Here is a 14,984-nt window from a genome sequence, read left to right on the forward strand (position 1 = left end):
CCATACGATGTCCTCCATAAAAACATTAAATTATGACTTTGCATGTCAAGGCTGAAGATGAGGTCACATGGACCGTGACATCATCCTCCACTGCGTGTTCCAACACAATCAGCAAGTCTCTTGACTCTCTCACTCCCTTCTACCCTCCAACCCGGCCCCTCCTTGCACACTGTAAAAGGGAGCGAAGAAGCCCCATGTCCTGTTTCCTTCTCTCCTCCGCATCTGCTACTCCTCGCAATGCATCGAACCGAACGTCCGGACAAGAATGTGACTGCGGGCTTGGCTCAAAGTTTGATTTGATGGAAAGTGAGCATCTGAATCCCGGTAGGTGGCTTGTGTTGGCACCTCCAATTCTATTGAAAGTCAGAATAGTAATTTAAAAAAAGAAGAAGAATACATACATAAGATAAAATAATAATAATAATAATAATAATAATAATAATAATAATAATAAAATAGAAATAACATAAATAAAATAAACAAACTAAATAAATAAATAAAAGAAAATACATAAAATAAATAACAAATAAAATAGCAAAATTATAAAGGAATACCATAATACAATAATACAATGATACAATAATACCGTAATACAACAATACAGTAATACAATAATAAAGTAATAAAATAATATAATAATACAACAATACAATAATACAATAATACAATAGTAAAATAGTAAAATAATAAAAATAATACAATAATACAATAATAAAATAATACAATAATACAATGATACAATAATACAAGAATACAATAATACAATAATACAGTAATAAAATAATACAATAATAAATTAGTAAAATACGTAGTAAAAAATAAAATAATACCATAATACAATGATTCAATAATACAATAATACAATAATACAAGAACACAGTAATACAGTAATAAAGTAATCAAATAATAAAGTAATAAAATAATAAAATGACAAAATAATACAATAATAAAATCATAAAAAAATTAAATAAAATAAATAATTAAATAAGTAAATAAGTAAATACGTAAATAATTAAATGATAAAATAGGAAAAAATGTGGATTTTAAGGAAATGTGTATGCAGACTGTTTCCCCTCACAGGTTAATGAGGAGCAAATGCATAGCTAAAGAATTTGGAAAAAAAAGAGAAAAGTACGTAGTCTTAAAGTGTATTTTAAGGTCAACTTGTTGCCACTGGAATGTGAAATCTCTGCTGTTGATCTCTCTAAGAAGTGAATGTTCATCCTACCTCTCCTGCTTCCCGAGTGTGTGTGTGTACGCAGTATTGATATCCCCCCGCCGCTTCAGAGAACTAATGCATTCGATACTAACACCGCACTCCCCTCTGTGCCCTCAGGAACATGGGCTATGGGCAAATCCTCCACAAACGTGGCTACGACGAGCAGCAACTTCACCTCAACGTGGGAGGACTTCGCTTCGAGGTGGATGGAGACACTTTGCAGCGCTTCCCGCGCACCCGTCTGGCCCGCCTGGTGCGCTGCCAGAGCGAGACGGCCATCCTGGAGCTGTGTGACGAATACAGCGCCGCCGATAAGGAGTATTACTTTGACCGGAATCCCAAGGTGTTCGCCTGCGTGCTCAACTTTTACCAAACGGGGCGCCTGCACATGATGGAGGATGTGTGTGTGTTCTCCTTCAGTCAGGAGATTGAATACTGGGGCGTGCAGGAGTTTCACTTGGCCGACTGCTGCAGCAATTGGTTTCACGAGAGGAAGGAGTACATTAATCACCGGGACTGGGACGCCAGGAGCGAAGACGGGCAGCAGCCCAGTATCAACTCGTCCCTGGTGGAACTGTCGGCGCTGGATCAGGATCTGGCCAAGTTTGAGGGGGCGTGGTGCGCCGAGCTGCGGAGTTATGTGTGGCTCAGGCTGGAGGATCCGGGTCACTCCCGAGCGTCCAAGATCATCGCCTTGGCGTCTCTCAGCATGGTGCTGACGTCCATCATCGCCATGTGCGTCCACAGCATGCCCGAATTTCAACGCGTGGACGACAACGACAAACCCATCGAGGACCCCGTTCTCGCCATCCTGGAGGTTATCTGCATCGTGTGCTTCTCCGCCGAGTTCATCATCCGAATGATCGTGGCCCCCTCCTGCAGGAAGTTCCTCTGGAACCCGTTGAACATTATCGACATTGCCTCCATCCTACCTTTCTACGCTACGCTGGCTTTGGAAAAGGCTGACAAGGAAAGCGGCGAGGAGAACGAGGACATCGAGAATGTGGGGAAAGTGGTGCAGGTTCTCCGTCTTATGAGGGTCCTCCGAATCCTCAAATTGGCGCGGCACTCCATCGGGCTGCGAGCGTTGGGGGCTACCGTGCGTCACAGCTACAACGAGGTGGGTCTCCTTCTTCTATTCCTCTCCGTGGGGATCTCCATCTTCTCCGCCCTGATCTACTTTGCGGAGAAGGAGGAAGAAGACACGGATTTGGGCACCATTCCGTCTGGTTGGTGGTGGGCCACAATCACCATGACGACAGTGGGCTTTGGGGACGCCTGCCCTGTGACCCTGGCGGGGAAAATCGTCGCCACCATGTGTATCATCTGCGGACTTTTGGTGGTGGCGTTACCTGTTACCATCATTTTTAATAAGTTCTCCAAGTACTATCAGAGGAATCAAGCCATAGACAGCCAGTGTATCCCCAAACCTGAGAGACAGGACCCTGAACTTCCTCATTACAACATAAGGGACTTGTTTACTGAGAAGGTGTACCCGTTCCTCGGAAGCATCGCTCTCAGGGACAGTGCGGGCAGCGTCGGGGACGATACGGATGCCTCCAGCTTACAGGACATGGAAATGTACAATGTTGATACTGGTGAAAATTAAATTGCAGTGGTTAAAAATGAATATATTGTAGATATAATCGAGTTAGATTTAGATTTTAACTCACTGCCATTCACAGATTTATTCAGGAATTGAAAATATGACGTAGAGCACCATTCTTGAATTTGTTCGGGTGTTGTTTTTTCATGCTTGGGTGCCAATAAAGCGCTGGCCATGGCCTCTAGCAATTTTGTGTTCCACAAGGTGGCAGCATTTCCTTTTTTTCCATGTTAGCGCTTTGTTCCAGCTTTAGCTGTTGTTAAAGCACTAAATAAACCAATGTGTATGTATTGCATTGTATTTTGGATAGCCACCCTCATTTCAAGCTCATGTAACTCCAGACCCATATAATTTAGAATGTATTTATTTTTTTGGATTTAAGAAGAGAGTCTAAGGTTTCTAACGCTGTCTTGAACGTTTATGTAGTCCTAAAGCTCAATATTCTGTGGGTCCTGTAATTTGAGTAAAAGGTTGTAATTAGAAAAAGGTTGGTCACAGAAACATCCATTTTTTTCTTTAAAAAAAGAAATAAATAAGAGTAATAAAAACATACAACCCCTCCCAGCTACTCAGGAATCACCTGAAACAGGGGTGCTTACACTTTTTCAGCATGGGAGCTACTTTTGAAATGACCAAGTCAAAATGTCTTCCCATTATATTTATTGAGAAATATATTCTTGCAACTTATGTTGATGTATAACCGCATATGTTGCATAACATAACATAATCATGTACATTTTGTGCCATTACCCGAGTTCATTTTGATAACTGGCAGGCGAAACAAACACACTTTGAAAATGTCAGCATGAAAAAAAGTCCTACCCATTCCGTACAAAGGTGATACTTTCTTTCTTCTTACTTGGTCCAGCTCCACCACTTATTTTTATACGTTATATTACGTTTAAGAGGAAAAAACAATCAAAAATTAGAATGTAACTAACAACTAGCTTGTTATCAGGAGCACGCAGTGTAGCTAATAATTAGATGTCATCTGATTGGTTGTCCTGTGCAACAATCGAGTGAAGGGATGGCTGATAGACTGACATCTCTGGGTTTTTTTTTCAAAACAACTCAACTTTATTTGTACAGCGTCTGTTCGTGACATTGTCACCTCAACTTGTCATGTGATCTACCAATGATACCTCAAAGATTGACTGGTCGATCGCGATCAATGTATTGAGCACCCCTGCTCTAAGGTTGAAAAGCCATTTTCTGCTTTAAATAAACGGCAATGATGCATGGGGCAGGATCCTAATGTTCATGTTTTTTTCTGAGTAATCTACTATTGATTTGTACACACTTACTTAGAGTCCTGACTCCAGAGTTTGTCTAACGGCAAAAATCTCCAGTCTTGGTTTGCTGACGCCTCCACAAATTGCATGAAGGAACATTAAAGGACAACCGACGTCTCCGGACAAGTGTCCATAATTTGTAAAATGGCTTCAAATGACTTCTACTGAGCGTATTTTACAAAGATTCCACCGCATATAGCTATATATTACGTTTTAAGACTCGCGCTGAATATTCAGAAGTCTTGTTTTTGAGTTGGTGACGAGTCCGTATGTGATGTCACTAAAGGACCGCCCCCTGACCGAAAAAAAGACGCATTGTAGCGGTCCTTCCATCCCGTCAATGTATTTTGCTGTATTTGTTTGGTCTGGGGACCTCGTGTTGCACCCAAAAGCCACCAGAAGGCCAGAAGAGGGCGTCCAAGCGCCATATATGGAAATTTATCAGCCTGTGGAAACGGAGGTGGCCACTGGAGGTCGCCATTTTGTGGGTGAGAGATTTTCCCCCAATGTTGCCTCAAAATGCACAAATAAATTCTTCAATCGATTGCAAACATGTATGCTTTCCTCTTCAGAACTATTTGAATCATATTCATAACTGGATGTGTAACAAGAAAGCATATTCTCTGAATCTGAAGCCATTGTTTTGATTCACAAGCAATGCAAGACGTCTTGGCGTGACGTCACGAACTGGGGGTGGGACTTTCTGAAAATGCAGAATTTGCAGATTTAGGACACTAAGTCATTTTTATTGGTGTTTTGCATTTGACTAAAAATGTCATACTGCGTGTTTTGGGTATTTTGGATGCTATAAATCGTTTTTCTTGTGTCAGTTAAAAAACAAAAAAGTGACATTGGTTGTCCTTTAAAGTACATCCAATCGTAGGCAGTATTTGTTTTTGTTTTTTGCTTTTCCTTGTCCTTGTCCTGCTTTGACATTTTTTTGAATAAAGAGATGTAAAAAAAACATACAATTGTTAAGTGTTTAGACAGAACTTTTCCTCCACCACATATCTGAGCTTTTCTCTGTAATAATACATCATAATATAAAAAAACACTGTAAAAAGAATGACAACACAATATATAAACAAGAAATGAAAATTAGATTGTAATGGTTAAAAATGGGCGTCCCAGTAGTAGAGTGGTTAGCATGGCGGCTTCACAGTGCACAGGTTGTGAGTTCAAGACCCGGTCCGGCCTCCCTGTGTGGAGTATGCATGTTCTCCCCGCCTATATATCATGATAATTAGCATCATATAAGCATCATTAAATTTTGTGTGGTGGTTGCGAAAAATGCAAATGATCTGTAACGGGCAATGTTAGCACTAATGTCAGCGTTGCCTTAATGTCCCGTATTTTCTTTCAACGCTCCGACTTCTTGCCTCCGGGGCCTTATTTTATGAAACGAAACAGTGGACGTCGTATATACGTTTTGTACACACCAATCGAGATTTGATCCGCATTCTCGTGAGACAGTGGATAACAAAAGCAACGGGATGAAAGGTGTGACGGAACAATTGAGTTTCTGTCAGCAGAGATGTGCACCATTTCACAACAGGAAATCAATCACTTTTATTGAAGCCCTTCCTTCATGTGCGATCGTTGTCAATGTTGTATTCGATGCTGGACTGATTCGTAGGTCTTTGATGATTCTCAGGATGCAGATATTTCTTCTTCGTGCTGTTTTCAAATGTTTACGGACTTTCATGACCCATAAACAGTTTACAATTGTGCTTTTATTTTTGTGTCGAACCCGATGATGACATCAATAGCTCCCTTCACTCTCCTCCTGAGGCTTTTTCCCCCATAGCTTGGTTTTTGTGTGTAAAGTACCAATGGCACAGATTGTTGCCTTTGGTCACTTCTTTCCGTTCAACTCCAATCAACTCTGCCTAACAACAGATGAAATCACAAAAATGAAGGAAAGACAGTCAAACAGACGAAGTTCCATATTTTTACAGGTAAAACTATTAACAGTCCCAAACTTTCTGGATTTCAATGCAGCAGGTAACGATTTTCAATCAGACAAGCGCATCGGCGTTGGCTGTGAGCATTAATTAAAAATCATTTACAATGATACATCGGCTTATGAACACTTTAGCTCGTGAACCTTTCGCCTCACAAACATTAAATTCGCAAGCATATAGTCTTGGCTAACAAACAAGTTTTCAGCGGACGAACTAAACCACGCAGTGCCACGGTGGCTGGCGCAATAGGTTTCCACACACCCTTTCTTTGAGTGCAGATATGGTTTGTTATCGAGTGGAGTACTTTTACGATAATGGCACCGAAAAAAGACCCCACCACAGGCTCGTGTTAAGACAAAGAGGACACGAAAGAAAATTACGGACGAGCAGGAGAAGATCATCAAAAAACACGAACAAGGTGTGCGTTTGTATGACTTAGTGATAGAGATTAGAGAATACTGTCCATTGTGTCTGACTGTCATATCTCTGACACTTAGCGTCCCAGTATCAGTATGCTAAGTCGACCATTGCTTCGTGTGGCTAACGGTGTTTCTGTGTTGTCTAAGCAACGGTCTCGGGTAATAGAAGAGGTTGAAAAACTTCTGTTGATTTGAATGAACGAAAAGCAGCTAGCGGGGGACAGTGTGAGTGACGGTATTATCGCCGAGAAAGCACGGCAACTACATCAACGACCATCACAAAAGTAAATAAAATGACTTTATTATACAGTACAGTTTATTTCTTTTATTACAATCCAATAGCTCATTTATTATACATAAAATAAGGTATATTTGTGTAGTTTTCAGGCTTATTCAGAAGAAAATTATGTTTTATGGGGGCCAGGGAATGGATTATTCTCATTTTTAATGATTTCTTATGGGAAATAAATGTTTGGCAGACAAACTTTTGGCCTTACACACACTTTCTGGGAACCAATTACGTTTGTAAACTGAGGTATCACTCTATTTGGAATGCTTCACATTAGAAAAGACCAATGACTCATGAAATAAAGGTATATTCACCTTGCCTTGGACTTGGAGGAGTGCCTTATCCCATTAAGGACTTTGGAATACCGCCGCATTCCAATATACTTCTGTGCCCATTCTACTTTAGAGGCATTTGTCGAGCAAACCAGCAAAACCGCATCATAACAGACTTGTGTGGGTGTGTGCCTGTGTGTGTGTGTGTGTGTGTGTGTGTGTGTGTGTGTGTGTGTGTGTGTGTGTGTGTGTGTGTGTGTGTGTGTGTGTGTGTGTGTGTGTGTGTGTGTGTGTGTGTGTGTGTGTGTGTGTGTGTGTGTGCGTGTGATCTCCTGTTTCACTTTACACCAGACAAATGAACAGCAACATGTAATGTACAAGACACAGTAAACGTCACTACAGCAGATGAAAATAAAAAAACATTCAATAGTGTTTCCCCTTCTGTAAATCACCAGCCCACACACATTACATGAACGTTTGTGTAATGGCTTTGTGTAATACACACATACACCCCAAGTGACCAAGAAAAGTTGCTGGGCTAAAAAACGACCAGTTCATAGTTGATCCGGTGCTTCAGCGGAGGCCCTTAGCTGCAATGATGGAACACTCGAGAGCCACAACGGCGAGAGCAAAAATTTAATGGAGGCAGTAAAAAGAGGCCAGTTGGGTTGGACAGCTCAGGATGTTGAATCCTACATATGAGTCCCGAAGAAGGGAGGATGCTGGCGTGCACAGCAACAATTATCCTCTTGAATATACCTTTGAATTGACGATTGATTATCCAATTGTTCTTATGTGAATTTTAATGATTAAAAAAAGCTCTCCATAATATTGTACCTATTCGGAGCAGCCAATCTTTATTCCAACGGTGTGTCATGGGTAAAATTCAATCATGGCTCAACACGTCGCTGAGCTCATCATTACAGCACAAATATATGTATTAATGGCTCTGATTAAATGATAAAAAATGTTTGATCTTGAGTATTGTTCCTGTCGGTTTCGGTTTATGTTTAGTCCGCTGCTTAAAGTGTTGAAGCGCTGCAACGTATATGCGACTTTGAGTTAGAATCAGAATCAGAATTAAAATCAGCTTTTTTTTGCCAAGTATGTACACACACACACACAGGGAATTTGTCTCCGGTAAAACACGCTGCACTAGTATCATCGTAAGAAAAATGGAGGCACTATACAGTTCTATTTGGGTTACTATTTCGAGAGTTAATGGCTTGGGGGAAGAAGCTGTTTAAATGTCTGATGGAAAAGGTTTCTTCAGCCGGCATCTGTACTTCTATGAAGGTGTCGAACATTTAGCTCCTCATCCAAAGAGCTTCGTCAGCGAACGAAAGTTGTGCATGTCACTCCTACGCCTTCAGTCGTGATATCAGCGCAGAGGTCTGGCATATATATATAGGGCCAGAGTTACCGGCACAATTTTAGTTCAGCGCAGAGGTCTGGCATATATATATAGGGCCAGAGTTACCGGCACAATTTTAGTTCACTTACGAAGCTCTTCGGATGAGGAGCAAAACATCAGACACCTTCAAAGAAGTACAGATGACGGCTTAAGTAACCTTTTCATCGATGGACCACTGCTGTACGACTGAGAGCCTACACAGACTTAGAGTCAGAAAGCATCAATCCGGTGTGACCTTTTGTCGCCGATTGTTTGGCTGTTTTAAATACACAAAGGGTCATTAAAGGTGCACACTTTATTACCGAAAAGTACCCTTTGTTTGGTCCTAGTTGTGGCGTTTAGGTTGACGCGCTGTCCACTTTCCCAATTGTCAACGTCTCTTCAATTGATCTAAAGAAAGGGCTTGTCTTACCGGCATGTCGATCACACTCTAAACAGACAGTCACTGGGAAAACACCGAGCGATCACTGGGAAAAAAACAAGCAGTTAAAACCGCTTCTTACTGATGACTAGAACACTGCTCCAACCAAGGCACACCCGTTTACACTTGAGAATTGCAATTGTCCACCCACCTACATAGACACGCCCATGTTACAATTGCCAATCAGCCATTCAAAAAAAAATCCATGGGCCACAATCAACCTTATCAAACACAAATTAAACAAGATTCCTCTTCATAATAATAGCAATACATTGTTAAACAAAGTATTTACATTGACCTCATTGAATATAAACAAAGTCATGACTTAAAGGACAACCGACATCACTTTTTTGTTTCCTAACTGACATCAGAAAAACGTTTTGTAGCATATAAAATACCCAAAACACACAGTATGATATTTTTAGTCAAATGCAAAATGACTTAAAATGTCTAAAAAGTACTTGAATTTGAAACCGGAAGAGGCCAGTTTCAGAAGGTCCCGCCCCTATGTTCGTGGTGTCACGGCAAGACGTCTTGCATTGCTGGAGAATCAAAACAATGGCTTCAGATTCGGAGAATATGCTTTCTTGTTACACATCCAGTTATGAATATGATTCAAATAGTTCTGAAGAGGAAAGCATACATGTTTGCAATAAATTAAAGAATTTATTTCGTGCCATTTTGAGGCAACATTGGGGGGAAATTTATCACTAAAAAAGAGGCAGAAAATGGCGACCAACCTCTGTGTGAATTAATCAGCCCGTTTGCACAGGCTGCTTAATTCATTCCATGGAGCTTGGTTGCCCTCTTCTGGCGGCTTTTTTGGTGCAACACGAGATTTTCAGACCAAACAAGTACAGCAAAATACATTGACATGATGGACATACAATGTGTCCTTTTTTCGGTCAGGGGCGTTCCTTCAGTGACGTCACGTACGGACTCGTCACCAACTCAAAAACAAGACTTCCAGAATATTCAGCGCGAGTCTTAAAACGTAAAATATAGTTATATGCGGTGGAATCTTATTGAAATACGCTCAGTAGAAGTCATTTGAAGCCATTTTACAAATTATGGACACATCTTGTCCGGAGACGTCGGTTGTCCTTTAAACTCAATAAATAAAACTCAAATAATGCATTTGGCTCTTACAGTCATTTTGTTTTGTTTAGTTAGACTGTAAACTTCAACCAAAAGGGGCATTGATTAATGTCCAGTTTGTTTGTTTTTTAACACATTTTTTATTTTATTTCAAGAAACCCAAACAAGGAATGTGGGTGTGAGCTACTAATGTTTAAAAAATTAAGTTACTTGATACAACATTTGCTAAGTGCGTGCACATTGCCGCTCAATGATATACGGTCTTAAGGAAACACGAGCATCTTTTGGCTCAGCTCAGCATTTGTGATATCATTAAGCACCGGCCATCCAATTGCGTCCACTCAGCCATTTGGGAACATCAATAAACGGTCGTAATTAAAAATCAATGAGAATCTACGGCTTCGTCGAATATCATAAATGTATTCACTGTAGCCTACTCTATGTTATGAGTTTACGCATTTTGGTTTTCATCTTGTTCTCTTCTGTAGTTTTGTTTATTTTTTTTCTTTGTGGGCAAGCCAAGAAAATTTGAACAATCAATACAGACTGATGGGAATCATCGATCATCAACTTAATGGACGATGATGGTGTTAGGCCACTTGTCCGCAATGAGGGTATACAAGCTGTGTGAGGAGATTGAAACTTTCAAAACGGGGATCGTTTACATTCTTTTTAAAAAGGGCTCATTTTAGCGTGATGACACCACTGTCAATATGGCAAAATGAAAGTGATTAAAATGAATACCTGGAGTAAAATAAAGACACCAGCGGCGTTCTCATCACTCCCTCAAGGTTACTTCACCCATAACGGGGGCTCCACATTGCCAAGTTTGACAGAGCATTGCTTTGCCTTTCTGTAATGGACATTAAAATGGCCACCCTGAGAGCAAGCGCCAAAGACATCATTTACTGGCAAATTGGCAGCCAGGTTGCTGGTCATGCCCCCTTCTCCAGTGACGGCTGTGATTTACCACAGAGATGACTTTGTGAATAATTGATCGGAACTTTTTCCCCCTCCCCCATAAACCTGACGGGTTGCCGCAATGAATTTGCGGGTTTTCACGTAGGTTCATTTCAAAGTTTGTTTTTTTTGGTGACTCCTGTAACTTCAACCTCATTGGCACTACCAGGGAAAGCTGTTTAACTCATTCACTGCCAGACGTGTGCAAAAATGTGTCCACTCCAGTGCCAGGGTTTTCGTCATTGTCACTCGAATTCCGGGACCCATGGAATATTGAGTTTTAGGACTTTATAAACATCCAATGCAGCGTAAGAAACCTTAGACTCTCTTCTTTAAAAAAAGAGAGTTAATACATAAATTATATAGGTCTGGAGTTATATGAGCTTGAAATTAAGGCAGTTGTCCAAAATATAATGTAATACTGTACATACATATTGGTTGATATAGCGCTTTAACAACAGCTGAAGCTGGAACAAAGCCCTAACATGGAAAACATGGAAATGCTACCCCCTTGTGTAAGGGAAAAACACTGCCAGAGGCCATGGCCAGCACTTTATCGGCACCCAAACAAGAAAAAACAAAACCCCAAAAAATTCGGGAATGACGCTCTACGTCTCAGGTGTCAAAGTCAAGTCCCGGGGGCCAAATCCGGCCCGCCATATCATTTTATTCGGCCCGCGAAAGCAAATCTAACTTGTTGAAGTCCGAACCAAATTTTCAAATTGTCCCATGTAAACCACAAAAACAGTCATTATTTGTACTTCAAATTTAAAAACTAGTTATTCACTGTTTTGTTGTGTGCTATGTATATAATATGTGGAGATGATGAAACATATATATGGTTTCCCAAAATTCATAACGGCCCTCCAAGGGAAACCGTAACCATGATGTGGCCCGCGACAAATATGAGTTTGACACCACTGTTCTTCATCATACTTTATATTCTCTAATATCTTCTGCAATGGCAGTGAATGAGTTTAAACATTTACTCAAAATGTTAATGCAGCAATGCCAATGACCCAAATATTTTGGATACCATAATATAAAACTCCAATGGAATCAGGATGAATTCGTCACTGTGTCATTTTGTACAGAAATGATTGAAATATCCACAAAAGTGCATGAAATGTGGTGCTTGCTGCTTAGAATCTGAATAAATCAAGATCCTGGAAGGTTTGGAGTAACGTGTACCAGGCTGTACCAGGCTGTTTTCGATACCTCCCTCCTGAGAAATAAAATGTGTTATTATAATGAAAGGATCGGCTCATCATTAAGCTTTTTCGGAAGCCCGTTAACGATCAAGTACAGTGTGTAAGGCGAAAAGTGTGTATCTCAAAAAAAAATTCCCATAGGAAAGCATTAAAATTGGAATAATCCGTTCCCGGGTTTCCATAAAATATACTTTTCAACTAAATAAGCCTTAAAACTACACACAACATACCTTATTCTATGTATAATAAATGTGCTATTGTATTGTAATGAAATAAATACACTGCATTGTACCATAAAGTCACTTTATTTACATTTGTGATGGTCATTTATGGCTTGATGGAATGGCGTTGGAGGTCGAAGGTCAAAGGGAATTGCTGTTTGGAAAGAGAGGCGCATTACATGACGACTGTAATTAAAGAAATAAACTGTGCTGTAAAATAAAGTTTTATTTACCTTTTTGATGGTCGTTGATGGCTTATGGAAGGAGAGTCACCTTCCATAAGGACTGTTGGTAACTTAACCTCTGGTGCAGTTCGGTCGTGTGCTTCCGCCGAAGATCACTCCGCCAGCCGTGGTGGGTGTGTATTATGAAAATAGTGCTTATTATAAGGTTTAATTTTCATAAATTTGACGCTTGTAAGGCAAAAAGTTTGTAAGTTGAGGTGTTCGTAAGTTGAGGTCGAACATAGAGCGACATCTTCGAACAACATGTCAGCACCGTTCACTTCAGGGATGGATGCACTCTAAGAAGGATGATTCGAACAAGCACGAGAGAGGCAACGCTGCTGACTGCGACTAAAAACATTCTAACAGGAGGGGTGGGGTGGTGAGTTTAATTCCATTAAGTTAGCCAGCAAATGAGGGTGACGACTTCCTTTAAAATATACGGCTTCAACGTGACTGGTAGGATATGTGTCATCGGTCAAGGGGTCAGCGGGTATAGGGGAGTGGGGGGGGGGGGGTGTATAGAGAGGTACAGATGACATTGAATTTGAGCTTTGGTCCCTTGTCACTGATATGGCTTCGAAAGTCATTACAGGGAGTGATTGGACCCCCCCACCACATCAAGGACACTTGGATATGAGGAAGGGAAGAGGTGACGTCGAGCAGCGTGCACTCACTTGCACATTTGTACTTGAGAAACCTTTAGTACAATGCTACAGCTTCGTGTTTGCTTTCAAACTTAGCTTGTAACAGACGTGCACATTCCACCATGACGTCTCTGATCCACTAGTGAAAAGGAGGCTTTCATCCTCTCTTCTTTTATCTAGAACTGCTTCATGTAATAAAGTGTTTGTTTTGTATTCAAACATCATAGATTACATGGGGAAAGTTGTTAAGATTGCACAACTGTCCATGTTTTTATGTTTGTGTTTATTATTTTGCTTTGTGTTGACTATTATGTGAAGCGCTTTGGTACAGCTCCAGCAGTTGTGTAACCGCTATATAAATGACGATGTATTGTATTGTATTGTCTGTCCATATACAAACCCACATTAGTGGCGTGAGTTTGTGTTTGTGTCTGTGTTGAGTGAACGCTGGCGCGAATGGCTACCGCTGCTCACCTGCAGAAAAAAAACCTGTTCTAAAGCAGCGATGTCAAAGTCATTTTTTGCCGCGGGCCAGATTGTAGTTACGGTTTCCTCTCGGGGACAGTTATGAATTTGGAGAATCCATTACAATGTTTCATTCCCACCACATATTACATACAGAGCACACAACAAATTAATGAATATCTTGTTTTCAGATTTGAAGTAAAAAATAATGACTTATTGTGGTTTACATGGGACAATTAACATTTTTGGTTTGGACTTTAGCAAACATCATGGAAATTCACAAGTTTGATTTGCTTTCGCGGGCCGAATAAAATGATGTGGCGGGCCAGATTTGGCCTCGGGGCCTTGACTTTGACACCTGTGTTCTAAAGTGTCTTTGAGCATTTTGAAAGGCGCTTAGAAATAAAATGTATTATTACAAACAAGTTTAGTCAAGCATTTGTGCTTATTCTTTGACTTCTTTTTACATCCTTTGTTGAACCTGATCCTTCTTTTAATAATAATAATACATTTCATTTATAAGTGGCAAATGCCATACAAGATTTTCCTATTAATGGTCACCCAACACCTGCAAGAATCTAAATTCAAGATTCATCACGAGATCTGCGACCTAATTCGGAAATTCTTTTACCACAAAATATTCATATGCCAATTGTCTATTCCACTTTATCTCATTATGGGTTTGGGGTGTGATGGATACAAACCACAAAATCGCGACAGGGATTGTTTTCAGTTGCATTATGAGTAATAAAGGCCAGATTTAGTTTAACCAACGCTTGTACCATAAATGTTATTGGCATTGATGATAGATTATGAGATGCATATTAAAAAGAAAACAAAGATGTAATTTCCAGAAAAGTGCTCAGGAGATCTGATTATTTGCCATGTTTTTCAGCTTGAGTGTATCCAGGAACCATGAAAAGGGGGAGAGAGAGGTCCTGCATTTTGAGTCCTTTGCTAACACCTTGTGACCAGAATTTGAAATGCAACTTGACTCGAGTTCATGAGAACAATTCAAGAGCTTCAGATTCGATTTATCCAGAGAAAATAGTCACTCTGCATATTAATTAATTGACGTGTTCAATTATTTTACACAGGATGTTGATATCGTTTTTATCATTCAGATTTTTTTCCCCAAATTATAGATTAAAATGTAGGTGTCCTTTTGTTACGTCAATACTTGACATCATAGGGAAGTTATAGACTTAAATTATTCAATTCAAACGAAAATGAGTGTTGCTTTGTACCCATAATGAAATTGT

General features: G+C 40.2%; 1 protein-coding gene across 1 annotated transcript; it reads left to right on the forward strand.

Annotated features, from left to right (window-relative positions):
• Positions 1–223: 223 nt before the first annotated feature.
• Positions 224–2,828, forward strand: LOC148883944 (delayed-rectifier potassium channel regulatory subunit KCNS3-like). Its single transcript, XM_089022035.1, has 2 exons — positions 224–324; positions 1,337–2,828. Exon 2 carries the CDS (start codon positions 1,341–1,343, stop codon positions 2,826–2,828), a length of 1,488 nt encoding a protein of 495 aa, XP_088878161.1. The 5' UTR covers positions 224–324; positions 1,337–1,340.
• Positions 2,829–14,984: the final 12,156 nt, after the last annotated feature.

The sequence above is a fragment of the Hippocampus bargibanti genome, linkage group LG19, assembly GCF_051943395.1.
Source record: "Hippocampus bargibanti isolate YZ-2025 linkage group LG19, ASM5194339v1, whole genome shotgun sequence".
NCBI lineage: Eukaryota > Metazoa > Chordata > Actinopteri > Syngnathiformes > Syngnathidae > Hippocampus > Hippocampus bargibanti.

Excerpts from the sequence above, each read along its gene's own strand:
- LOC148883944 (XM_089022035.1), top strand. The coding sequence starts at position 1,341 with ATGGGCTATGGGCAAATCCTCCACAAACGTGGCTACGACGAGCAGCAA.